The 25,085-nt window shown below is 36.0% G+C and overlaps 1 protein-coding gene, 1 long non-coding RNA gene and 1 pseudogene across 2 annotated transcripts; 1 reads left to right on the top strand and 2 right to left on the bottom strand.

Annotated features, from left to right (window-relative positions):
- Window positions 1–1,776: 1,776 nt before the first annotated feature.
- On the bottom strand, window positions 1,777–4,756 carry LOC111990895 (G-type lectin S-receptor-like serine/threonine-protein kinase RKS1). Its single transcript, XM_024022662.2, has 7 exons — window positions 3,872–4,756; window positions 3,656–3,793; window positions 3,282–3,472; window positions 2,913–3,123; window positions 2,517–2,754; window positions 2,250–2,400; window positions 1,777–2,170 (listed from the first exon to the last, which is right to left on the bottom strand). Exons 1-7 carry the CDS (start codon window positions 4,665–4,667, stop codon window positions 1,868–1,870), a joined length of 2,028 nt encoding a protein of 675 aa, XP_023878430.2. The 5' UTR covers window positions 4,668–4,756; the 3' UTR covers window positions 1,777–1,867.
- A 10,218-nt stretch (window positions 4,757–14,974) lies between these two features.
- Window positions 14,975–17,173, top strand: LOC111990893 (uncharacterized). Its single transcript, XR_002880714.2, has 2 exons — window positions 14,975–16,723; window positions 16,800–17,173. It is a non-coding gene; the product is annotated as an uncharacterized LOC111990893 (long non-coding RNA).
- Window positions 17,174–18,254: 1,081 nt separating this feature from the next.
- Window positions 18,255–21,288, bottom strand: LOC111993857 (G-type lectin S-receptor-like serine/threonine-protein kinase At1g11410; annotated as a pseudogene).
- Between the last annotated feature and the right edge of the window lie 3,797 nt (window positions 21,289–25,085).

Raw genomic sequence — 25,085 nt, 5'->3', positions numbered from 1 at the left:
CTTTTGTGACAACTTTTAAATTTTTTTTTTCTTTTTGCCGAAACAATTTAAGAATATTAAGACTTAAGTTAACACATGTGATAACTGTGAAACACATCAGTGATATGAAAAATAGAAAGATTTAAATATTTAAAAAACATTTTTAGTAGATTATAATATAAAACATTTTTTGCTCAATATTTTATTTAACTTTTCCCATAAGATCAATATTGTTGGCATCCTTTAAAGATGATACATAACATTTTTGAGAAGAAGAAGATGAAGCAGAGACGATGCTAACACATAATATAAAATTTTTAAGTTTGTGTGATTTAAATTTGTGGCAAAAAAATATTAATGTATCTATGATAAAAGTTTTTATCTAAATGATATATAGTAGTTCATATTTTTTTAGAATTAATTCAAAAAGTTCATTCTCAATAGCATTTTAAGTCTACAAATTGCTCAATCTATGGGTCTAGACACATTCAAAGTGTGCTATCTAAATTAGAATTATATGACCCTTTATCACACAAATATATTGATTCCCCCAATGTATGGTAAAGGAAGGCAAGTTTGTGTCTAGCAATTTTCTTAATTTGTGTTGCATAATTTAATAGTATGGATGATGTAATTGGATTTAAATGTTGAATAACATAAGATGAGAGGAAAAAAGTAAAAATAAAATATATAGCAATAACCATAAAATTATCCAAGTCATTCTATGTAATATAATAACATTATATTATTATATACTATATGTATAATGCAGTAGGATAATATCTAATCAAAAAGAATATAAAAGATAACAACTTAAAACAAAAAACTAAATTACATCAACCCAAAGTAGAGTTCAAATTAACACAAAAATTCATCAACCTAAAGAATTGATGCAATAAAAAAAAAAAATCAAACAAAAATGAAAAACAAATTGAGAGAGAGAGAGAGAGAGAGAGAGAAGTAACCTTTTTTTGTGTGAGAAAACTATGCATAGAATGAAAAAGAAAATGTCAAATTTATAGTAAGATGTTGAGAATAAGAAGAGTCAAAATAAAGGAAGATAAAAAGGCAGAGAAAGAATGATATTAAGGTAGAAAGTATTGGGGAGATGAAGAGGTAAAATGGAGGGAGAGTTTTGGAAAATTAATAATAAAAATAATGGTTAAAGATATTTTAATTTTTAAATAATGGAGTTTTTAAGTCACCCCAAATGAGAATTTTTTTTAAAAAATATATAAGAAAAATTGGAAAGAGAAAATGATGACGTGGCTGTTGATGTAGCTCAACGTGAGTGTAGTAATATTAAATGCTATGCTTTAGTTTTTAGTAATATATTTAGATATAGATATAGATATAGATATAGATGGTGTTTGATGGAATAATAAATGGAAAGTTGAAAAGTTAGGAAATGTTAATTAAGAAATGAAGTTTTTTTTTGGATGTGATGGAGTAATAATTAGGAAAATGTTAATTTGCAAAAGGAAGGAAAAGAAAAAGAAAAAGAAAAAAAAAGTTAGTGGGATTGATGATGTGGCCGCTGATGTGGCTCAACAGGAGCATATTAATAATAAATGCTACACTTCAACTTTTAGATATCTATAGATAAGTTGAAATACCTTAGATGCTTCAGTGTCTAAATTATTATTATTTTCTAATTCAAAAAAAAGTTTAGATGTCTCCTTAACTCTATGAGTTTACTTGCCACTTACTTGAATCTAGGTGATCAAAACACAAATGAGACATTTTTCAATAAGAAATCGTAGTGTTATGCATGCAAATGGCATAAGTTAGAGGGGTGTAATAAAATTAGTAAAAGATGTGCTGTTAGGGAACAAAGAGAGAAAACTCTACTAAGGATGTGCCATTGCTTAAACTAGAACCTTTACCTTCATCTAGCTTCAAATTTAGTTATTGTCACTTCATTTATAGAACAAGAAGCTCCTCCTATGATTGAGTCCAATTTTTTGGAAGGACTTCTTAAAATGAAGGCAGGTTTTTTAGGAGAAGGAAGAGTTGTTTCACTACTCAGCATAAGATTAACTGCAAACATAGTTGGTCGATCCACTACTTCTTCTTCAACACATAATAGACCAACTTGAATGCATCTCAAAACTTCATCAGAAACATATGACTCCTTTATCGATGAATCAACTATATCCGAAGCTCTATCTTCTCTCCATAGTTCCCAAACCTGTGTGTTTGTAGCATTATTTATAAAGAGATGTACTATGAATGCAAGTGGTAAAAGATAGTGGCTCTTTGTTACTTACATGCCCTATCAAATTTTGAGAAGGATGCTCTTGATAAGAATCACAATTCTTCCTGCCACTCACAATCTCCAATAATATGACACCAAAACTAAAGACATCTGATTTTGTTGAAAATTGTCCAAATATTACATATTCTGGTGACATGTAACCACTGCAGATAAACAGTATCAAAGGTAATCTTAACGTTTGCATAATGCTTTATAACTATATATGTGTTCAAGCATGCAAGTTTAAGTGTGTGTAGTCTTGCATGTGTACTAGACTTACTATGTTCCGACAACTCTGGTTGTCTTATCTTGAATTTGGTCCTCTTTGAATATACGAGCCATGCCAAAATCTGAAATCTTGGGATTCATCTCGGCATCTAGAAGAACATTGCTGGCTTTAAGGTCCCTATGGATTATTTTTAGTCTTGAGTCTTGGTGAAGGTACAAAATTCCTCGAGCAATCCCAAGGATGATTTCAAAGCGTTTCTTCCAATTTAGGAATGATGCTCTTGTATGATCTACAATAAGATTTTGCTCAAGTGTGTACCAAATATGACGTAATAGTGTTGAAAAATGTGGATTTAGGAACTACAAAGATTTTTTTTTTCCCTTTTTGCACATATATAATAAAAGAACATAAAACATGAAGGCAAAGATTTTTAGCAAGAAGACATACCAAAAATAATAGAGTCTAAACTTTTGTTGGGCATGTATTCATAAATAAGCATCGTTTCATCCTCTTGAATGCAACAGCCTAACAATTTGACAAGATTCTTGTGTTGAAGTTTTGCAATCAACATAACTTCATTTTTGAATTCTCCTATTCCTTGTCTAGAACTCTTGGACAGCCTTTTTACAGCTATATGTTGTCCATTATATAATTGGCCCTGTAATCATGACCCAAACTTAAGCATACTCATGAATATTATTTTAAAGCAACAAAGCTATATCTGTTTCTTCAATAACGTACTTTGGTCGTAGGTTATAGTAATGGAATATAAAACAGATAAAAATGCGTAACAATGTCAATGAATTGTAATTGTACCTTAAATACAGAGCCAAAACCTCCTTGCCCAAGTTTGTTGGTAGGAGAGAAATTTTCAGTGGCAGCAACTATGCAGCTTAGATTGAAAATCGGTAAATCTGGATGTGTACTACTGTCCTCGAGCTCATGCCCCTCGAAAGAAACTTTGGTACTCGCAAAATTTATTGATTGATTGTGTGCTTTTCTCTTCACTGTCCCAAAACATATTTGAGAGACATTGCTTAATATAACTTTGTAATTCAGGATCTATATAATATAGCTCACATCATGTGGAGGACTAATCTAAATGACTCCTGATATATGGGACATTTTGTCATAGCTGAGCCGACCACATGTATATGTGAACAATACAATGCACAAGTGACTTTATTTACCTTTTGTTTTCTTCTTCTTCGCTAGCCAAATATAGGTTAGTAAGGATACCAGAAACATTGGCACAACAATAGACACTAATGCAATAGCCAGCTTCCTCTGCTTGCTAAGAGAGCCTTTGGATTTCCTTATATACTTAGCTGGAGGAGGAGGAAAAAACTGAAAAAAGAAATAAATGAAAAGGTTTAATGAAAATGTGAGGGAGGAAAGAAGGTTACCTAACTCAATCGCATCCACACGAACATTTAGATCTAACCCTTCATCTACTTGCTCTAGAATGTCCATTAATTCTCCATACCATGCCAAGCAATTGGTTCCCTTCCCATCAATATTCACGACGCTGAAAGCTGTGCAAGAACAATTCATCAAGCATGCCTGCTCACATTCAAATCTACCCATCCCTGTCCAAGCTGCACTGAATGATGAATCGGGAAGCTTCAAACGCTCCACTTTCACAAATCCTTCTCCATTCCCACACACAGACAACTCCAAGTGCTTCCTCACACACCCGTTCGAACCATCTCTGAGATCCCACTCTCGCGGTGATTTAGGCTCATACCCTGGCAAACACATACACTCAAATCGGTGACCTGGACTACATTTACTATATGAACCACACTGTCCATACATGTCACACCGGTATTTAGGAACTGACCAATGTTCCTTCCACTGATGAACACCATCATCCCACACAAGTTTCTGAAGCAATCCAGTGTTGTCCAACACTGCTCTTATCACGATGGAAGGGTCCTCAACAAAGTAGGCATAATATATCTCATCTTTATTGTTAACAAAATCGCAATTTACACGTGGTGATTCTGTTACATTTGTCACACTAATCCATGGCCGAGGATCTGATCTCCAATGTGGGGTGGAACCCTTATACACAATGGATTGTGGAGAGCCATTAGGATTCACCTTAAGGCTACAGTTTCCAGTTCCAGGGTCATCTTTTGACTTCCAAGATGTTAGGAACATGTTTATCCCAGTCATAAGGTTCAGACCAAGCTTCATGTTTGGAAGCTGAGTATCTGTAGGATAGTCAAAGCTTTGCCACACCTTTTTGTTATTGTCCTGGACTAAGACCAAGTTTCCTGAATCATGAAGCTGAGCTACCGAGGAGGTTGTCACTTGGTCTTGGACAGAAACATTTGTAGACCAAAGTAGAGGGTTATTACTGTCATGGAGGACAAGATCTCCATGTTGGTTGATTGAGAGAACTCCAGAAGAATCAATAATAGGATCGTTCCTATTTGCAACCCACACAACAGTTTGTGGTGTCACTTTGACATACCAAATGCCAAGATACTTGTAGCTAGAGTTGCCAGGGCTGAAGAAACCTAAGGCAAAGTTGTTGTGTTTGGAAATCAAAGACTGGCCATCCTTGATGGATTGGTTTGTTGTTAAGGTGTCAAGGGAAGTGCAAAATTTGAAGAAGAGAATGATTAGAATCAAAGAGTTGAACATTTTTTTTAGCACATCCTTGTTTGTGCAAATGGTTTCTTAAAGTGGAACAAATTTTTTTTTTATTTTTATTTATTTATTTATTTATTTTTTTTTTTTTTGTGGTTGAGACCCCCAAAAAAAAAAAGGTTTGACTGAGGATTGTGCATATGGACTGAGAATTCTCTAGTTGTCAATTTTCCAGCGAAGGATTTTGATGACTTTCATAACTGTTATTTAATACATTTTGAATATCATTTCTTTTTAGTTTTACTTTCAGTGCAAACTTGATGTACTCGCTGATCAGCTCCTATTGCTGGACACATCAAACAGGTTGAATATTGTGGCACACATGGGCCTAGTTCAACAGACTATCGGTCTTGGCTTTATTTGTATGGGGCCCACAATGTTTTAGTAACAACGGTCATGAGCAAACAAATCCAGACTTGATGACTGAGAATTGTGCATATGGACTGAGAATTCTCTAGTTGTCAATTTTCCAGTGAAGGCTTTTGATGACTTTCATAACTGTTATTTAATACATTTTGAATATCATTTCTTTTTAGTTTTACTTTTAGTGCAACTTGATGTACTCGCTGATCAGCTCCTATTGCTGGATGCATCAAACAGGTTGAATATTGTGGCACACATGGGCTTAGTTCAACAGACTATCGGTCTTGGCTTTATTTGTATGGGGCCCACAATGTTTTAGTAACAACGGTCATGAGCAAACAAATCCAGACTTGGGGTTTTCACAGGTGGTCTTGTGAAAGTTCCATTCTTTGGACCATCATATTCTGCTTTGAGCCACATCTTGAATGATGTTGCATAGATCACAATAGACCTTGTCAACAATTGTGAAAAAAATTGTAAAACATATTGAGTTTGTACCATTACTCAAAAGTGTTAATGGAGGCAGGGCTACCCATCCTGCCTTGAGTTAGTGATGTGTTTTTAAAACGATGATTGATACAGTCGGGCCTTGCTAAGGACTGAAATAGAAGCTAGTGGCGATACTAAGGGACATTAGTCATGTAGTAAACTTTTTTTTTTTTCTTTTTTTTTTTTTGGCCTAAGGTTTTAGGGTATCACTCCTCAAGGTGTTGCATTGCAATTTGCATAGGCACTCTCCTTATTGAGGAGTAATTATCACTTGTATTAGATACATGCAGCGAGCTCTCTTCCAACAAATGGGTCCCATAGATCATGGGAGCCTCCTATTGTGAATGGCTGTTACATATATGGGATTGAGCAACATGTGCAATTGCACTCAATAACTAAAATTGAGAGTTAAAAAAAGCAACTTTGAATCTCATTAAATAAAAATTAGAAGTAAATAATGAAAAGTTAAAAATTGAAGAAGTAAAAATATTTTGTGAGATGAATGAGAGCTATTGGATCAAGTGCAATATCCTAGATTGCTATATACGATATATTTGTATCTTAATCCACATATATGATAAATTCAATTGACGAAAAATATGGTGACGTGGACTGTAATATGTTTTGCACTTCCAAATTACCTTTGTGAGGGACCCTTTTCAGACAGTGTCCAGGCCTAAGTAGAAGCAAGGACCCTGGACTTTTTAGTTGTTGTTTTAAGGGACTGGGCTTGGTTCACCGCAGCTAAATAAGCTGATTACAAACCAAGTGGTGCACAGAGCAAGAATCCTACAATACATACATACTAGCAAACAAAAATATATATGTATGGAATAGCAAGAAACAGTAAAGGAGCAATGTAATAAAGAAATACACAAAATAAATGCTAAGGATCCTTAGAATAATGTGAGTATTTCATTACTTTTCTTAATTGTGAATTACAGCGTGCTCACTATGACGTGTTACAAGGTCCAAATAAGCTCAAAAATTACAGACTTAGATGGCTCTCTAAGTCTCTTAGACTTGCAAAGTTTGAATCCCTTTGAATCCAAGTATGTCCTATAGTGGCTGTTTTTAGGATATCGGGCGATATTTCCCTTTCTTTTACTACTTTCTTTGAGTTTTTTTTTTTTTTTTTATATAGTTTTCTCAATAATTCTATTCTGATTCACTATTGTTGAATGTCCCTTTATTGTTGGATGCTTCCCCTTTTATAGTGTCATCTTAGGGTTCCGGGGTACCACTAATTCCCCTTCTTTGCTTCCCTGGGTACTAGAGCCAATGTTGTGCTAGCAACTTTAGTGGCTGGCCCCTCCCTTGTTTCTCATAATTTTCTTCTTCTGGTGCTTTCTCCCCAAAAAGCCTCTTGCTGACTTTCCGTTTTGGGGCGTCCCTAGAGGGCTGGCCTCTAATCTCTATTCCTTCAAGGTTTTTCTCACCTTTTCAGACTCAGCTTTTTGGCTGCCTTTCCTTTTGTCATTGTTTCCAGAGTGAGCCGATTCCATCCCTGCCAGGTTGAAAGTTCTCCTAGTTGCTTCCTTTCATGGTTCTTCTTTCTGGGTTCCCTGAGGTACCAGCTTTTTGTTTATGAATTGTTAGTGTCCAAGCTTTTTGATTCCTTTTTGCATTATTGAGTGGCTGATAAGGACGTATTTGTCCTTTGTTTCTTGTGTTTCTTGGCACTCCTTTTGAGCTGTCTTAATCTCATCCTATCTTTGCTGTACATCCCGAGGATCCCGAGCTCTTGGCAGCCCCTAGGTATCTTGGCCCAGTTCTTACCACTGAATTCCCTATTGATCTTCTGATCTTAGTGGGTTGAGCTTTCTTATTTCTTCCCTTCATTTCATGGGCCCTAAGGACTATCCATTTGTGGGTCTTGGACTTTAAATCCTTTCTTCCTTACTGTAAGCTCAAGCCTTTTATTTTTATTTTTTTTTCTATGGAATTCAACTTACTATGCCATTTTGGGCCTTAGTGCAGCATTGTAACTTTTTAGACCTCAACATTTAGCCCTCCAAGCTCATGGGTTGCCTGTAGCCCATTCATGAGTAGACCGGAGCCTTTAATTTTTGTAGGAATTCCTTTTTCACTATTTTAATTAACTTCAGGGTCCCATTTTTTCTTCCTTTAGGGTCCTGTCTTTCCCGCTACTTTTGGGTATCCTGGTTTTCTTTGCGTGTTGCACTTTTTTTTTTTTGGTAACTCCACCCCTTTGCACTGAATGTGGCAGTTGAATGCTGCAGTGAAATCTTCCCACCCACTTCTCACGTTCCCCGTAACTCCCATTAATAACCGTCAATAACTCTTCTATTTTAAAATTAAATTTTGGCAATTGGCGCTCCTTTCCACACATTGTCTTCTTCAACTGTTCTTTGCACCATAATTGCAGTCACTTCATATTTTTCTTTTCACTTTCCAGAGTCTTCTATTCCAAAGCTTATCCTTTTCTTTCCAATTAGTTTGTTTCTTTGTTTTCTTCTTCTTCTGTGTTCTTCATTCCTTTGATTTCCCTACTTCCTAGTACATTTTTTGTTCTATGGCTTCTTCTTTCTCATGAAAAGGAGGGAGCGTACTCCTAATCCTTTCGAGGGTGAAAGTTCTTCTGGGTCTGCATAGGGCAAATCACAGGGGGTCACAAAATGCCCAGCTTTCCCTTTACGGGACCCTTGGTACACCCCTAGCCTATTTTTTTCTCTGGTGTCTCACGGTGAGGCCCCTCCTTCCCGTCATACTTGGGTGTTCTCTGGTCAGTCTAGTTTTGCTAGTTCTGCCTAAGTTTCAGATCCAAGAGAGATTTTATGTCTCCAAATTAGGCGAGGATCTCGAGAGGCAGTTTCTATTTTCTTTGACTTCGTTCATGGGAAAATCACCAGTTGGCCTATTTGGGTGGACAAGGAACTTTCTGATGGGGAATTTGTTGGTTGTCTAGAGCGCGCCGATATCCTAAAGGCAGTGGCAATTTCCAGGAACCTTGAAGGTTTTAGAGACGCTAAGGGCCTCAGGCACTTGGTACGCCGTTGGTGCCCTTCTCTTCATACATTTTTCTTTTCTGATGGTGAGCTTACTATCACCTTATAGGATGTGGTCAATAACTTTCTCCTTCCAGTGTTTGGAGATGAGAATCCTTTCGACATCAGTCTTTCCAACGAGGATCAAGAAGTGGAAGACAAATTATTCAGTCATTTTGGCGGGCGTATCACTTCTCTTGGTGGGAAACTGACCAGAATGGGCAAGTGGGTCATGAACCTTTCACGAGAGAAGGACAAGGCAGTTAGGCGAGCTAGGTTCCTAGCGCTCTGGCTCAATAAGTTGTTATTTAGTGAGTTCTTCGGATACAGGGTTAAGTCTGTTTTCTTCCCTGTGACAATTAGACTGGTCCAGGGTGCTCAGTATCCCCTTGCCCCCATGTTCTTGGACCATTTTTACTCCTAATTGGATTTGCTCCATGGAGATAAAGTCAAGGGTGATTTTTGCTATGTTATCACTCCGTCTCTTCACTGTTCCATTCTCTAGGTATTCATGTGAGACTACTCTTCTGTCACTTTGTCAAAGTGTAGAAATTTGAAATTTGTAAAAGATAAGTTCCAAGGATCTCCTGATGTGATTAAGGGTCTATGTGGTAGTTCTACAAATAGTCACCCCATCATTTTTCATTAGGCTAACTTGAAAGGTGGTAGCCTCAATTTGGTTAAGTTATTTGACCAAACGGCGCACTTGAGTTAGCATTCTTCCCGGGAGTTCAGTCTTGGGTTCGCCTGTGATTCTGTATTAGCTTCTTTTCTCAACTCTCTAAGGAATACCTTTGACCTACGACCTAGTGATGAAGGCAGTTTGGCTTACTTGGCTTGCATCAATCCTTCATGGTTTCCCATGCCCTCTTCAAGTGGCCCCAGGAACACCCACTACTCAGCACACCGTGTACTCCGGCAATTTGGTTTTGATCAGGAAATCCCACTAGTGTTTAAAGATATAGTACCTTTTCTTCCTTCTCTTGATCCGTTTCTAAGGGTTCAAGCCTTTTCTTATTGGTCGCATAGGAGTTCTCAGTTTGTTGTGCCCAACTCCCAGAGGGAGTCTTTGCTTCCAGTGGCTTTACTGGTTACTGGAGAAGAGTCCAAAAGTCCTTCTTTGACTATATCGATTTTGGCAAGATTGGGAAGGTTCCCGATCCTAATATTCTCTTTGCTTCTACCTCCAACAGACGCCTGTCCCTCCTTACTGTTGGTATTGTATCTGCTGCCATAAGCAGCAAAATAGGATTTGTGAAATGGCATGCTTCTAGGGATTGTTGGGTGTGTTATGTGCAAGATTTTTTGGAGATTTGGTCAGGGTGTGACCTTATTGTTGGCACCTCTTCTGGTGTGCCAATTAAGAGAGGGGCAGTAAAGGCAATTGGTGCTGCTACTCCCATAGGCAAAGGTACAGAGAATAAGATTAAACAGGAAAGTATTAAAAGAGCTGAGCTTGAAGAAAGTGCTGATGGTACTGAAACTAAGAAGAGGAAAACTGCAAGATCCTAGAAACATTTAGTAATTTCTGAGGAACCTAAGTGAGTGAGCCCCCTTGCAATTGCAAAGGAAGTTGGCCATCCTTCAATTCCAAGGAGTAAAGTGAAGACTAAGGTAGAGTCTTCTCTCTCTCTCTAGTTCCTGTGAGTTCTTTAGCCTAGGGTTCTTCGGGGTCCTTTGATCTTATACCCCAGTCTCCCTTAGGACCCTCTAGGCGAACCCATAGTAAACAAAAGACCATTGGAGAATCTGTAAAGAGAGAGAGAAGGGCAAGTCTCTTTCCTTCTTCTCTCTTTTATTTTATAGTAATTCATTGTTGTTACTGTGTGTCTCCCTTTCTCTTGTCCCTTTTAGGTCAAGCTAGTGTTGAATTTGCCCTTGGGGCCGCCTCTTCCTTGGAGTCAAAAGGCTCTGAAGGTGTGTGTTGTTCACCCTCACTGTACTTCTCCATCTTCCCTTTCCTTTTATGGTAAAGCCCCCAGTATCCTTTCCTTCCTTCAACCATTTTGCCAAAGTTTCCTCACCCTTTCTCCAATGTGCTGTGTGTTCTTTTACAGAGTCTTCCAGGAAATCAGAGGGGGAGGATGAGGAGGCTCAGCCACACGAAGCTGATACTGGTTTCCCTTTTAGCTTCCTTTTGCTTACCCACTTTACATTTCTTCCTTTGTTCTTTCCCCTTTTTGAATTTTGTCTGCTTTTATAGGTGCTAATACAGGTGTTAAGGGTCCTGAGCTCGTAGTTCTTGAGGTGGCTGTGGGATCTGGTCCTAACGTCTAGGTGGCTAAATCTTAGGCAAGGACCCCCCCAAATCATCCAAAGGTGACTCCAGAGGTTACTGTTTCAGATTCTGGCTTAAGGCTTCCTACTTTCCTGGCCCGCTTTGATCTCCTGGAGTTCAACAACCTCCCTACAAGCCATTTTCATTGCTTTGGGCCTTTATTTGGTACCTTCCTACACTTCTTTGTGCCCGTGGAGGGTCTACCATTATTGGAAGGGTTGTTCAAGGCCCATGGAAACTTCACTAGTGGGTTCAGGGGAGGTGTGTTTCTAGACAACATTTTGATGGAGCTGTTATGTGTTGTGCTGATCTCGTTGAGGGATTCCTCTCTTGACTCCTTGACTGAAGAAAAACTTTTGGAATGGAGGGGAGTGGTGCAAGATCTCATAGAGGCAAAATTCAATTAGTCCTTCTTGCTGAAGCATTTGCGTTCCTTGACAGATGCGATTGAATTTAACCTATGAGGTTTGCTCTACAATGATTGCTCTTCGTTATCATTAATCAAGCCAAGAAACCAATTGATTTTTTGGTGTAAGTGGAGGTTTGAACCTTAGATCTTTTATTTGACAATAAAAGATTTTATCAACTGAACTAAGTAGAACCCACAGATGAGTAGATGACCCAGTTTATCAAGACGTTTAATGGGATAAGTGTTACCTAATTGAGTCAGCATTAAAACAACTAGTCGCAGACTCACACGATGCGTGAGAATAAATAATTATTTTATATTGTAATATAATGTATAATTTTTTCTCTTAAATTTTTTGAAGTTAATTTGTTCTCCCTAAAAATGAAAAAATTTCTATTCAGTCCAATTAGGTCTACTTCGATCAAATTTGTTCCACTTAGTCCAATTTAGTCCACTTGGTCAATTTTAGTTTTGCTTCAGACATTTTTTGACTAATTAGACCTTAAATTGATTCTTTTTGTAGGTTTTCTTATTAAGTTTAGCTCAAAAAATCATCTTTTCTTCATTTTTGGGTGAAAAGTATGAAATTTTATTATATTTGGACTAAACTCTTTAATTTTGAGTTTAAAAAATACAAAGAAAATACTAAAATAAACATTAGAAATATGAGCCCTAAAAATGCAATAACCAAAAAAAAAAAAAAAAAAAAAAAAAATTCAAAAGTCTTATTCGGTTCATATGGGTTCTATTTGATCCATTCTATCATCTTTGGTCCAATTTGGTCATATGCGGTCCTATTTAATCCATTATATCCACTAAAGCTCTATTTGGTCCAATTCATCCCATTCAGTCTTATTTAGTCCAATTCGGTCCAAATTAGTCGATTCAGTCCACATTAGTTCTATCTGGTCCAATTGGTCCTATTCAGTCCATTTTGTCCACTTTGATCCACTTCAGTGGTATTCGGGTTATTCGGTCTACTTTGGTTCTATTTGGTCCATTTTATCCACTTTGGTTCTCTTCGGTCCATTTTTTTTTCGGTCCTATTCAGTCCACATTGCTTCTATCCAGTCCACTTTGGTTCAGTTTGTCTATTTGATCCACTTTCGTCCAATATGTCTACTTCGGTCCTATTCGGTTCAATTTGGTTCTGTCCGATCCATTATGTTGACTTTGGTCCTAATCGGTCCACCTTGTTCCTATTTGGTCATATGCTATCCATTTGATCCACTTTGTTCCATTTGGTCATATTCGGTCCATTCAGGTCACTTCGATTCATTTTGGTCCACTTCGATCTATTTTTGTGCACTTACATAATGGGAGAGAACATGGTTTTGGGTTGAAAGCACCTAATATAAATCCAAATTTATTAAAAAATATATATAAATCTCAAATATCTAAAATATTAAGTATAAAATTTATTGTTGCTTTTTTATTGAGCCACATTAATGTCGCATTTTAGTTTCTTCGGTATAGCTAAATTTAAGTGAAAGTCTTTTTAAATATAAATGCTATAAATAGACAAATGTAATTTTTGGGTAGTTATTCATTTGTTTTAATGTCATTACTTTTAAATGAATTGCATGAAGGTGATTATACATTTAAGAAAAATAAATAAATAAATATATACATATATGAATGTATGTATAATTGATGAAGTTCAGATCAACTTATGGCTCAAGCATAAAGACTTATCACCCTAGCTATTTCTCTTTAAGAAAACAAGAAACTGATATGTATTATTTAAAACAAGAATAAATCTTAGATATAGTTTTTTTTTTTATTAATTTTTTTATGTACAATACATTAGGTTCTCCAATTAAATTCAAGCATATAGATGCATGGAATTTAATTTTCCTTAGAAAAGAAAAGTTCTGGCAATACTTCATTAGTTAATGTCATAATGTGTTTTGTTAGGGTCATATTTTTGTATGTTAGCAAATTAGAGTCAGAACACACTTTTTATGTATTTGAGTCTTAGTATATAGTTTCTAGAAGCTATTCAAGAAAGACTACTAGAAGATACGATCAAACTACCCAAAGTTTTTATCATTTTAGTGATGCATCTACTGTCTTGATAGATCACTCGACACCAGTCGATCCATCGAGGTAACTTATACCATGATACTAGCTTGATAGTAGCTGATCAATTAAGCTTTGAGAATTTTGAATTCTTAGTTTTGTTTATGATGATGTGACAATCTTGGGATTTGTGTAACTAGGTATTAGGACGACTTAAATTGGGATTTGTTGAGGCAATTTTAACAGTCATAACTTTTTTTTTTTTTAGTGTAAAAATTTGATATCTCATATCTCCTTGACTTTCATTTGAGGAAAGAAATTACTCAAATAACTAAGAATATATCTAAATATCAATATATCTAAATAGATATTTAAGAGAATCACAAAATTTCAATAGAGAAATTGTTTAGATATGTTAAGTAGTCTCATGAGTTCTTTAGAATTAATATGATTTTGACGATGTGATATTTGATAATAATAATGAAAAATAGAGAAGAGCGATTTAAATTTAAATAATAAATTTAAAAAATCAATAGAGTTACAATAAAAAAGAGAGAGTATTCGATTTTGTTTTTGTCATTCACACTCTCTAGTTATAATAAAACCCACATTCCTGGTAGGTTTTAATTAGCTCAATTAGTAAAGTCTCTAATGATTGAATAAGAGATCTAAACTTTGATTCCCGCCTACACTAAAAATTGATTGATATCTTGGTTTGATGATAAAGTGATAGAGAAATGTTAACAAATACTGTGAGGTGCTTGTTAAGATTTCCTTTAATTGGTTGTGTTAATAAAAAGGACAAAAAATTATTAAAAGAATTGCCAAAAATGATAATAAAAAAATTTGCCAGTGCTTGTTAAGATTTCTCTTAATGGGTTGTGTTAAGAAAAATGACAAAAAATTATTAAAAGAATTGCCAAAATTGATTAAAAAAATTGCTAAAAAATTGTCAGAAAGAATAAAGAGCTGCAAAAAGTAAAAAAAAAGAAGTGCAAAAAACTGTTATTAACGAACACTTTATTGTGCCCGTTAACACAATCTAAAGAGATATTATCAAGAGCAGAACCTGTAGATTGAAACTATCTAAAAAAAAAAAAAAAACCACATTCCTCAATCTAATTGGCCAAACACGCCCTCCCCATTCTAGATTGGGATTAGCAATTGCACCTAGCACTTCACCCAAGTCTCTCATAGTTTGCAATTTTTTTTTTACCCTTTTTACTTTTTTTTCATTTTTTATATTTAATAGTTGAAATTTAAAGTCCATTCTCCCCCACTCACTGTATTTTTCCCCATTCCCCACTTTCTCAGTTTCTCTTCACTCTCCAAAACCTCTCTCTCTCTCTCTCACACACACACAACCGAATGTGGCTGCCCCTAACGAAGCGCCAAATGTCTTTCACCAGAACAAGTCCTAGCCTCTCTCCTCTCCCAACTCGCCCTCTCCTTCGACGGCGCCGTCTTGGGCATAGCCTTAGCCTACGCCGCCGTGCGCTCCCTCCTCTAATTCTCCGCCACCTCTTCCTCCCTAAACAAAATCCTCAAAGCTCCCTCCGTCGTCCACGTGTCCGACCTCCGCTCCATCCTCGCCGTCCACGACAACCGAGACTCCTCCTCCCCCTCCCAGCCGTCCGATCATCATCATCATCAGAAACTCGTTGTCCTACGTGGCACCGTCGAGGCCAAATCGGCCGTCGATTCTAGTTGGAAAACCTTCAAGCCTAATGTCCTCTTATCTCAAGAGTCCGGTGACAAAGCCGTCGTCGTTCAACGAACCTAACGGTGCGTTTTACTTTCTATTTTTTATTTATGTTCTAGAAGCTTCTGTTTGATTAATAGTCTGTTTGGTTAGTGAGAAAGTAGAAAAAAGCAGAGGAAAACGAACTTTTTAACGGGGAGAGATATCGAATTGTGTTTAGAATTATGTTGGATTAAAAGGAATTTTTTTTTTGGTTTTATTATTGTTATCAATAATTAATTAGTGTTTCTGTTTCTGAAATTTGTGTTTGCTTGCTGAGAAAGTCAATATTCGTGTTTGGGAGCTCAGAGTGTTTAGTTTTTTTTTTTTTTTTTTGATAAGTAATGAACTTTATTGATATGAAGAATTACTTCATGTTCATGGTGATGAATACCAAGAAACTCAAATTATACTATGAATCAAATGGAAAAGCTCATAGAAGTATGTAATTCAAGTATGGAATTTCAATGTGTAAAAGCCCCAAGCCCTAATATAAAAAGAAAATGTATAACTTTTTCTATGAAGTTTGCTTAATATAACTTAAAATTCTGAAGATAATAAGTTAGGAATTTAGGATAAGCCATTTTAGAAGTAGACTAACTTAGTCAAGAAGAAGGTAGGAAATGTTTTCTGGACCGTTCTTCTTACCATACAAATTTATGTTTAAATTATCAAGTTATTCGTATATTGAGATTTGTGCCTGATGTCATGATAAAATAATATCAATTTGCATTGGATTCAAGGTAAGATAACACATGGAAAATGATACATATCATGTACACAAATATCACTGGCATTTCATACTGACTGTGTCATACAATAAATTTAAATGTTAATGTCATACACATATTACTTGCATATCTTTTATGCTCTAGAAGCATTTTTCTTTGTCTCTATATGCTTTGAATATTTGCCATAGATTAACTTTGTTTTCTAAACCCCAATGAATTGGCCTAATGGTTTCCAAACATCATGTATTTCATGAGGTCCTGGATTCAAGTCTCTTAGCGAGCACTAAAACAAAAAAAGAAAGAAAAAATCTCTGATTATGAGGCCTCACATAGATACAGTCAAAGCGAACTTACAAAATGTAGGTAACTTAGTATATACAAAGGGAAATCAAATTTTAGCTTCTATGTAACACCATGCATGAGTCCATGAAGCTAAGGAAGAATTGAAACTTTGTTTTCCATGTTAATGTGCTGTTATTTGGGTGAAGAAAACGCTGCTAATTTGGGGTGAGAAGGATAATATCTTCCCAGTATTCTTGGCCCATCAATTGCAAAGGTAATATTTTTTCCTCTTTTTATCAACTTCAGAATTTAAGCCCAATTTTCAAGTTACATGGTTTATGCTTTTACAGGCACTTGGGTCCAAAATCAAGGCTAGCAATACTCAAGGACAGTGGTCATGCAGTTAATATTGATTCGCCTAATATGGTGAATGAATTGATATAATCATTTGTTTTGGTTTGATCTAAGTTTGATGGGCCAAGTTAGAGTTTTTATGTGAGAGAATTCCACTTCAACTTTGTACTGCAACTTATATTTAAATGGTCCACATGGAGTTACCATGATTTTAACTTGTGCAAGTTTGCTATATAAAAGAAAAGACACAGGAAGCAAAGATACAAAGGAGTGGGATATTATTTATAATTTATGCAGTTTGTGAACAAGAAAACATCAATTATATGGCTATTAGTTTGCCTAGCTTGCAACTTAATGGTGCAATTCCTCACTTTCGTTTACACTTGATATAACAGTCTTGGACATCTTTATCGATTATAGCCAATTTTGTTGGTTTAGCTAGTCTAGACATGCTGTGATAAGTACCAGTTTAAAGTATACAGTAAAAGACGAGAAGAGTCAAGGAAGCACTTAGTGTAAAATATCACAGCCATAGGGATCCCAAGTATAACCCTTTTGATTAGTTTTGTTCAACTTAATTATGTTTCAATGGCTCCTAACTCTTTGAGTTTGCTCACCACATACTTGAACCTATGAGATCTAAACAAAAATGGCTCATTTTTTCAATACAAAATCCTAGTACTACATATTATATATGCAAATGGCATACCTCAGAGGGGTGTAATAGGCAATAGTGTGCTGTTAAAAAAGAGAGAGAAAAATCTACTAAGAATGTCTCATTGTTTAAACCAGAATCATTACCTTTATCTGGCTTCAAACATAGTTACTGTCACTTCATTTATAGTACAAGAAGCTCCTCCAGTGACTGAGTCCAATTTTTCGGAAGGTCTTCTGAAAATGAAAGCAGGTTGTTTAGGAAAAGGAAGAGCTCTTTCACTACTCAGCATGAGATGAATTGCCAACATAGTTGGTCAATCTGCTAGTTCTTGTACACATAACAGCCCAACCTGAATGCATCTCAGGACTTCATCTGAAACACGACTCCTTTATTGATGAATCAACTACATCCAAAGCTCTATCTTCTCTCCATAGTTCCCAGACCTGTGTGGTTGGTCACATTTTCTATAAAAAGCTGTACTGTAAATGCAAATGGTAAAAGATTGTTGTTTTCTATTACTTACATGCCCTATTAACGTTAGGGAAGGATGCTCTTGATAAGAATCACTATTCTTCTTGCCACTTACTATCTCCAATAAGATGACACCAAAACTAAAGACATCTGATTTTATTGAAAACTTTCCAAATATTGCATACTTTGATGACATATAACCACTGTAGCTAGACATTATCCAAGGTAATCTTAAAGTTTTCATAATGTTTTAATTTCTTTGTATGTCTGCAGGCGTGCAAGTCTAGAATGTGTGTGTAAATTTATGAATGTTTTATACTTACTATGTTTTGACAACTTTGGTTGTCTTGTCTTGAGTTTGGCCCTCTTTGAATATACAGGCCATGCCAAAATCTGAAATCTTGGGATTCATCTTGGCATCTAGTAGGACATTGTTGGCTTTAAGATCCCTATGGATAATCTTCAATCTTGAGTCTTGAAGAAGATACAAAATCCCTCGAGCAATCTCAATGATGATTTCAATGCTTTTAATCCAATCTAAGAATGAACTTCTTGTATGATCTGTAATAAAATTTTGCTCAGGTATACTCAAAATGTGATGTTGAAATATGTGGTTCTAGGTACTTCAAACATATTATTTTTTGCACATATGTAATAAAGGCACATAAAATATGAAGGCCATAGATTTTTAGGAAGAATACATACCAAAAATAAAAGAGTCTAAACTTTTGTTGGGCACGTATTCATAAATGAGCATCTTTTCTTCCTCCAGAATGCAACAACTTAACAGTTTGACAAGATTCCTGTGTTGAAGTTTCGCAATCAACATTACTGCATTTTTGAATTCTTCTATTCCTTGTCTAGAACTCTTGGAAAGCCTTTTTACGGCTATTTGTTGACCATTTGATAATTGGCCCTTAAATCATGACCCAAACTTAAGCTTACTCATGACTATTATTTTAAAGCAACAAAGCTCTATCTGCTTCTATAATAGAGAATGGACAACATTGATCCCTGCTGTGCGCTATGTAAGAATGATATTGAATCAAGTTCTCATATCTTTTTCCTCTGTCCTGTGGCAAGAGCAATTTGAAACTCTGCTTGCTGGGGTTTAGAGCTGATGAAGTCAATCTCAACGACCCCAAAGACATCATCAAGCTTATCTTGGACCCCCCCTAAATCCACCTGCCCTTCAAATGAGCTCTGGTTTGTATTTTTGAACATGGCAGTCACTTTAGATGAGATTTGGTGGTTAAGAAATCATGTTCTATTTGGTGGAGGAGAGATTGATTTCCAGACACCCTTACAGAACATCCTCTCTAGAGGCCTTGAGCTATCAACAATCTTTGCTCCAAAGGCCTCTCCACACTCTCCTCAGCCTGTCCTAACTTGGTCCCCTCCCCCACTGAATTGGATCAAAATTAATTCTGATGCAGAGCTGAACTCCTCCACAATAACTTTGGCAGCTGTAGCTCGAGATCATAGAGGTGATGTTGTTAAAGTCTGGTCCAAACATGTCAAAGTTTGTTCGCCTATCCAAGCTGAAGCTTCCGCCATTCTCTGGGCAGTGGAGCTTGCAATCAAAGAGCAGTGGAACCACGTCTGTTTTGAAGGAGATGCCAAGGCCTGTTTTGACCCTCTATCATCCCCTGACCTCCCCCCTGACTGGATTATTAATACCATAATCTTGCTAGTTCCTTTTCTTGTTGCAATTTCGTTTGGGTCAAGAGAAGCTGTAATGCAGCAGCTCATACTACTGCCAAATTTGCTTACTTTCTAGTCCTTTTTTGTATTTTAATAAGGGTAATCTTCCTGAGGTCATCGAGTCTGTAAAAATGATTACCCCGTTTGTTCTGTTTCTTGAGTTTCAATATCATTGCAGATTAAAAAAAAAAAAAAAACTTTGGTCCTACCTTACAGTAATGGAATAATAAAACAGATAAAAATGCGCAAGATATCTACAATGTCTATGAATTGTAATTGTACCTTAAATACAGGGCCAAAACCACCTTGCCCAAGTTTGTTGGTAGGAGAAAAATTTTCTGTGGCAGCAACTATGCAGCTTAGTTCGAAAATCAGTAAATCTGGATGTGTACCACTGTTCTTGAGCTCATTCCCCTCAGAAGAGCCTTCAGCACTTCAAATTTTGATAATTGATTGTGCACTGTTCTCTTCACTGTCCCTAAACATAATTGAGAGAGATTGCTTAACACGACTTTGTAATTGGGCATCTATATAATATTGCTCACATCATGTGGAGGACTAATCTAAATGACTCCTGATATATGGAACATTTTGTCATAGCTGAGCCGAACACATGTATATGTGAACAATACAATGCACAAGTGATTTTATTTACCTTTTGTCTTTTTCTTCTTCATTAGCCAAATATAGGCTAGTAAGGATGCCAGAAACATTGGCACAGCAATAGACACTAATGCTATAACCAGCTTCTTCTTCTTGCTAAGAAACCTTTGGATTTCCTTATATACTTAGCTGAAGGAAAAAAAAAAGTAAAAAAAAAAAGAAAAGAAAGAAAGTATGAAGAAAACATGATTCAGAAATTGAAAAAGAGAGAATGAAACTTTTAAGAAAATGCAAGCAAGTGAAGAATGCTACCTAACTCAGTCGCATCCACACGAACATTTAGTTCCAACCCTACATCTGTTAACTGTAAAATGTCCATTAATTCACCATACCACGCCAAGCAACCGGTTCCCTTCCCATCAATATTCATGGTGGTAAAAGCTGTGCAAGAACAATTCTTCAAGCATGCCTGTTCACACTCTAAGCTACTCATACTCATGCTTATCCAAGCTGCATCAAATGATGAATCAGGAATGTTTAAACGCTCCAATTTAACAAACCCTTCTCCATTTTGACACATAGACAACCCCAAGTTCTTCCTCACACTACCCTCAGAACCATCTCTGAGATACCAATCCCTTGGAGACTTAGGCTCATACCTCGGCGCACACACGCGCTCAAACATATTAATATTATCAGGATTGCATTTACTATACGAACCACATTGCCGTACTTGTCACACCGGTATTTAGGTGTTGACCATTGTTCCTCCCACTGATGAGCACTATCATCCCATATAAGTTTCTGAAGCAATCCAGGGTTGTCCAACACTACTCTTGTCATGATGGAAGGATCACCATCAATGTAGGTGGAAGATATTTCACCTTTCGTTGTAACAAAAAATGACTTTTCACCTGATGAGCTTCTTGCATTGGTCACATTATTCCTTGACCAAGGAGGAGTTCTCCAATATGGAGAGCATTAGGATTCATCTTATAACTATAATTTCCGGTTCCAGGTCATCTTTGACTCCAAGATGTTAGGAACATGTTAATCCAAGTTTTCAGATTCAAACTTCAAGTTTGAAGCTGAGTATCTGTAGGATTGTCTGTGTTAGCTTCTGACATTAGATTATTGAATAAATGACTAAACAACGAGCTTTTATTAAAACTTGACTCTTTGAATTACAACACTTTACAAGCTCTAATGCTTTGACTCACAACACTAGTGCACACCTCTCACTAGTCTCATACTAGTATCATCTCTAGGAGTCTCTCACTAATCTCACATATCTCCACTAGTCTCATACTAGTCTCTTGTCTCACACTAGGAATCTCTCACACACTTCTTCACATACCACCACATCTATTTATACTAGTTATGTTGGTTAGGAGACCAACTTGAAGCTTCTAACACCTTCCTTTTTATTGGCATTATATGAATGCCATTCTCCAACCTTCTAGAGTATTCTATAAACATGTGGCTAAGTTATACTTCTTCATAGAAGTCTCTAGAGATATCTCATAGAGAAATCGGAAAGAGCACCATGGAGAAATTTCCGGAATGCAAGAGGACTTTCTAGAGAATTCGGAGAGAAGTAAATTGAGTGGAACTCTAGAAGTTTCTAGAGAGAGATTGTGTGAGAAGTTCTAGAAGTTTCTAGAATACTCTAGAAATTTCTAGAGACAAGAGAGTTAGTGTTGATTTCTAACAGTCAAAGCTTTGCCACACTTTTTTTTTTTTTTTTTTTTTTTTTTTTTTTTTTTTGTCCTGGACTAATACCAAGTTTCCTGAATCATGAAGCTGAGCTACCGAGGAGGTTGTCACTTGGTCTTGGACAGAAACATTTGTAGACCAAAGTAGACGGTTATTCTTGTCATGGAGGACAAGATCTCCTTGTTGGTTGATTGAGAGAACTCCAGAAGAATCAATAATAGGATCGTTCCTATTTGCAACTCACACAACAGTTTGTGGTGTCACTTTGACATACCAAATGCCAAGACACTAGTAGCTAGAGTTGCCATGGCTGAAGAAGCCTAAGGCAAAATTGTTGTGTTTGGAAATCAAAGATTGGCCATCCTTGATGGATTGATTTGTTGTTAAGGTGTCAAGGGAAGTGCAAAATATGAAGAAGAGAATGATTCGAATTAAAGACTTGAAATTTTTTTTTCAACACATCCTTGTTTGTGCAAATGGTTTCTTAACTAAGGATTGTGCGTGTCAAGGGAACATTTTTTAATTTAATTTTAATTTTTTGTGGTTGAGACCCCGAATAAAAAAAGGTTGACTAAGGATTGTACGTGTGGACTGAGAATTCTCTAGTCGTCAATTTTTCAGCGAAGGCTTTTGATGACTACCAATACTATTGTTTAATACATTTTGAATATCATTTCTTTTTAGTTTTACTTTAGTGCAACTTGATGTACTCGCTGATCAGCTCCTATAGTTGGATGCATCAAACAGGTTGAATATTGCGGCACGCAGGAGCCTAGTTCAACTCGGTCTTGGCTTTATTTGTATGGGGACACAATGTTTTAGTAACAACGGTCATGAGCAAACAAATCCAGACTTGGGGTTTCCCTGGTGGTCCTGTGGAAATTCCATTCTTTGGACCATCATATTCTGCTTCGAGCAGCATCCTTTAATGATGTTTCACATATCACAAAGACCATGTAATTTTTTTTTTTTTTTTATAACATATTGAGTTTCTACCAATACTCAAAAGTTTTATCGAGGAGGGCTACCCATCCTGCCTTGAGTTAATAATGTATTGTTAAAATGATGATTGATCTTGGGCTAGCATTAGCTAATTCAGTCGAGCCTTGCTAAGGACTGAAATAGAAGCTACTGGTGATACATCGGGACTTTAGTCATCTAGTAAACTTTTTTTCTTTTATATTTTTTGACCTAAGGTTTTAGGGTATCACGCCCTCAAGGTGTTGCATTTGCACTCTCCTTATTGAGAATGAATAATGATCTACCTTTTCAGATACATGCAGCGAGCTCTCTTCCAACAAATGAGTCCCATAGATCATGGGAGCCTCCTATTGTGAATGGCTGTTAACATATATGGGATTGAGCACCATGTTTAATTGCTCTCAATGATAGAGATTGAGAGTTGAAAAAAGCAACTTTTAGTCTCAATATTGAATAAAAAAAGTTAGAAGAAGTAAAAAAGTAAAAGTTAAAATCTGAAGAAGTAAAAATATTTTGTGAGATGAATGAGAAAAATTGGATTAAGTGCAATACCTTAGATTACTATGGGTCTGTTTGGGATCTGCTTATTTTGTTAAAACTAAAAACTTTTTACTAAAAGTACTGTAGATAAAGGCAAAACAGACTCATAGTAAAAAAGTTAGAAGAAGTAAAAAGGTAAAAGTTAAAATCTAAAGAAGTAAGAATATTTTGTGAGATGAATGAGAGCAATCGGATTAGGTGCAATACCTTAGATTACTATGGGTCTGTTTGAGATCCGCTTATTTTGTTAAAACTGAAATTTTTTTGTTGAAAGTACTGTAAATAAAGGCAAAAGTTAGCTAAAATAGTATAGTGGAACTCATGAATAGTACCAAAAAATGAAATGAGACCTATGAATAGTAGCAAAAAGTGAAATGAGACCCATGAATAGTAGCAAAAATAAACTCAATAATAAAATAAGTTCGCAAAATTAATCATGCCAAACAGAGACTATATATAATATATTTGTATCTCAATCCACATATATGATATATCTGTAACAATATATAGCATTTCGTTGAAGAGAGGCATATATTTTTTTTTAATAGCTGGAAAAATAAAAAATAGGCCCTAAAGAATTTTTGTTAGATTTGGCCCCTTCAAATGAAACTGATTGGCCCCCTAATTCTCCTTCTTTCATTCAAAATTTATTCAACTATGTTGACCTTTTGGTAGTTTTTTTCCATCTCTTCTCCCCTAACATGTCATCACACAAACCCAACTTTTATAATTTTTACTATGGGGCTATAGCTTCCTTTATAGAAGGTTATTACTTCACATTTTCAACTTGTATTTTCCACCTACCTCATCACTCACAGTGAAAGTGTTCCTTAATCTCTCTACTCCTCGATTTCTTCTTCACCTTTTTCATTTCTGTTAGGTTCTAAACATTTAGGAATTTATGTATTTAGAACTTTAATATGTAATGTTGGCAAACCATGATCAAAATAATATATTTAGTCTTGTTTAGGCTTGCTTAAAGTTATATATTTTATGTAAAATTGGAATCGAGAAGCTGCAGATGCATTGGTGCATTTCGGCCTAGCTCGATCGATCGAAAGATGGCCAGAATGTTTTTCTGCAGAATTTTCCAACTCAGCCCTAACTCATTAAACGTTTTGGGTTTTCTGTTTTTACTCTAGGTATAAAAGGCAAAACCTTAGCCACGTTTTTGTGTGTGGTTTTTGTTGTATTGTTGCTCATACATTGCGGTTTGTGTGAATTTTTTGTGAGATCATTGAGGAGCTTTCCTTCACATAAACTTAGGGTTTTCAAGGTAGAGATAATATCAACATCTGATGATCAACTTAATTGCTTCCATTGGAGCTTAAAGAATAATAAGCGTGGGTGCTTGTAGCTGATTGGAGAATCCAAGAAAGAAGGAGTTCGTGGATTCGGAGCTTGCACATGGTCGTGTCAGTAAGTTCTACTGGTGGGTAGTATTAGGAAGTCAAGCGGGGAGCTTGTAACCCTTCCACAACAAATCATATATAGCAGGTTGTTATTGGTGGGTCAAAAAGTAATTTCTAAAACATTTTGTGAAAAGTGTTCAATTGCTATTCTATTAGAATTCCAAAAAAAAAAAAAAAAAAAAAAAAAAAAACCCCAC

Source organism: Quercus suber, unplaced genomic scaffold (genome assembly GCF_002906115.3).
Source record: "Quercus suber isolate HL8 unplaced genomic scaffold, Cork oak 2.0 scaffold_84, whole genome shotgun sequence".
NCBI lineage: Eukaryota > Viridiplantae > Streptophyta > Magnoliopsida > Fagales > Fagaceae > Quercus > Quercus suber.
Note: the sequence above shows the minus strand (reverse complement) of the source record. Positions and strands in the feature narration are given on the sequence as shown.

Excerpts from the sequence above, each read along its gene's own strand:
- LOC111990895 (XM_024022662.2), bottom strand. The coding sequence starts at position 4,667 with ATGAAGCTTGGTCTGAACCTTATGACTGGGATAAACATGTTCCTAACA. Across the intron at positions 3,794-3,871 it reads TGTGGATGCGATTGAGTTAG|CTAAGTATATAAGGAAATCC; the intron begins GTAACCTTCTTT and ends CTCCTCCTCCAG. Across the intron at positions 3,473-3,655 it reads GAAGAAGAAGAAAACAAAAG|TGAAGAGAAAAGCACACAAT; the intron begins GTAAATAAAGTC and ends GTTTTGGGACAG.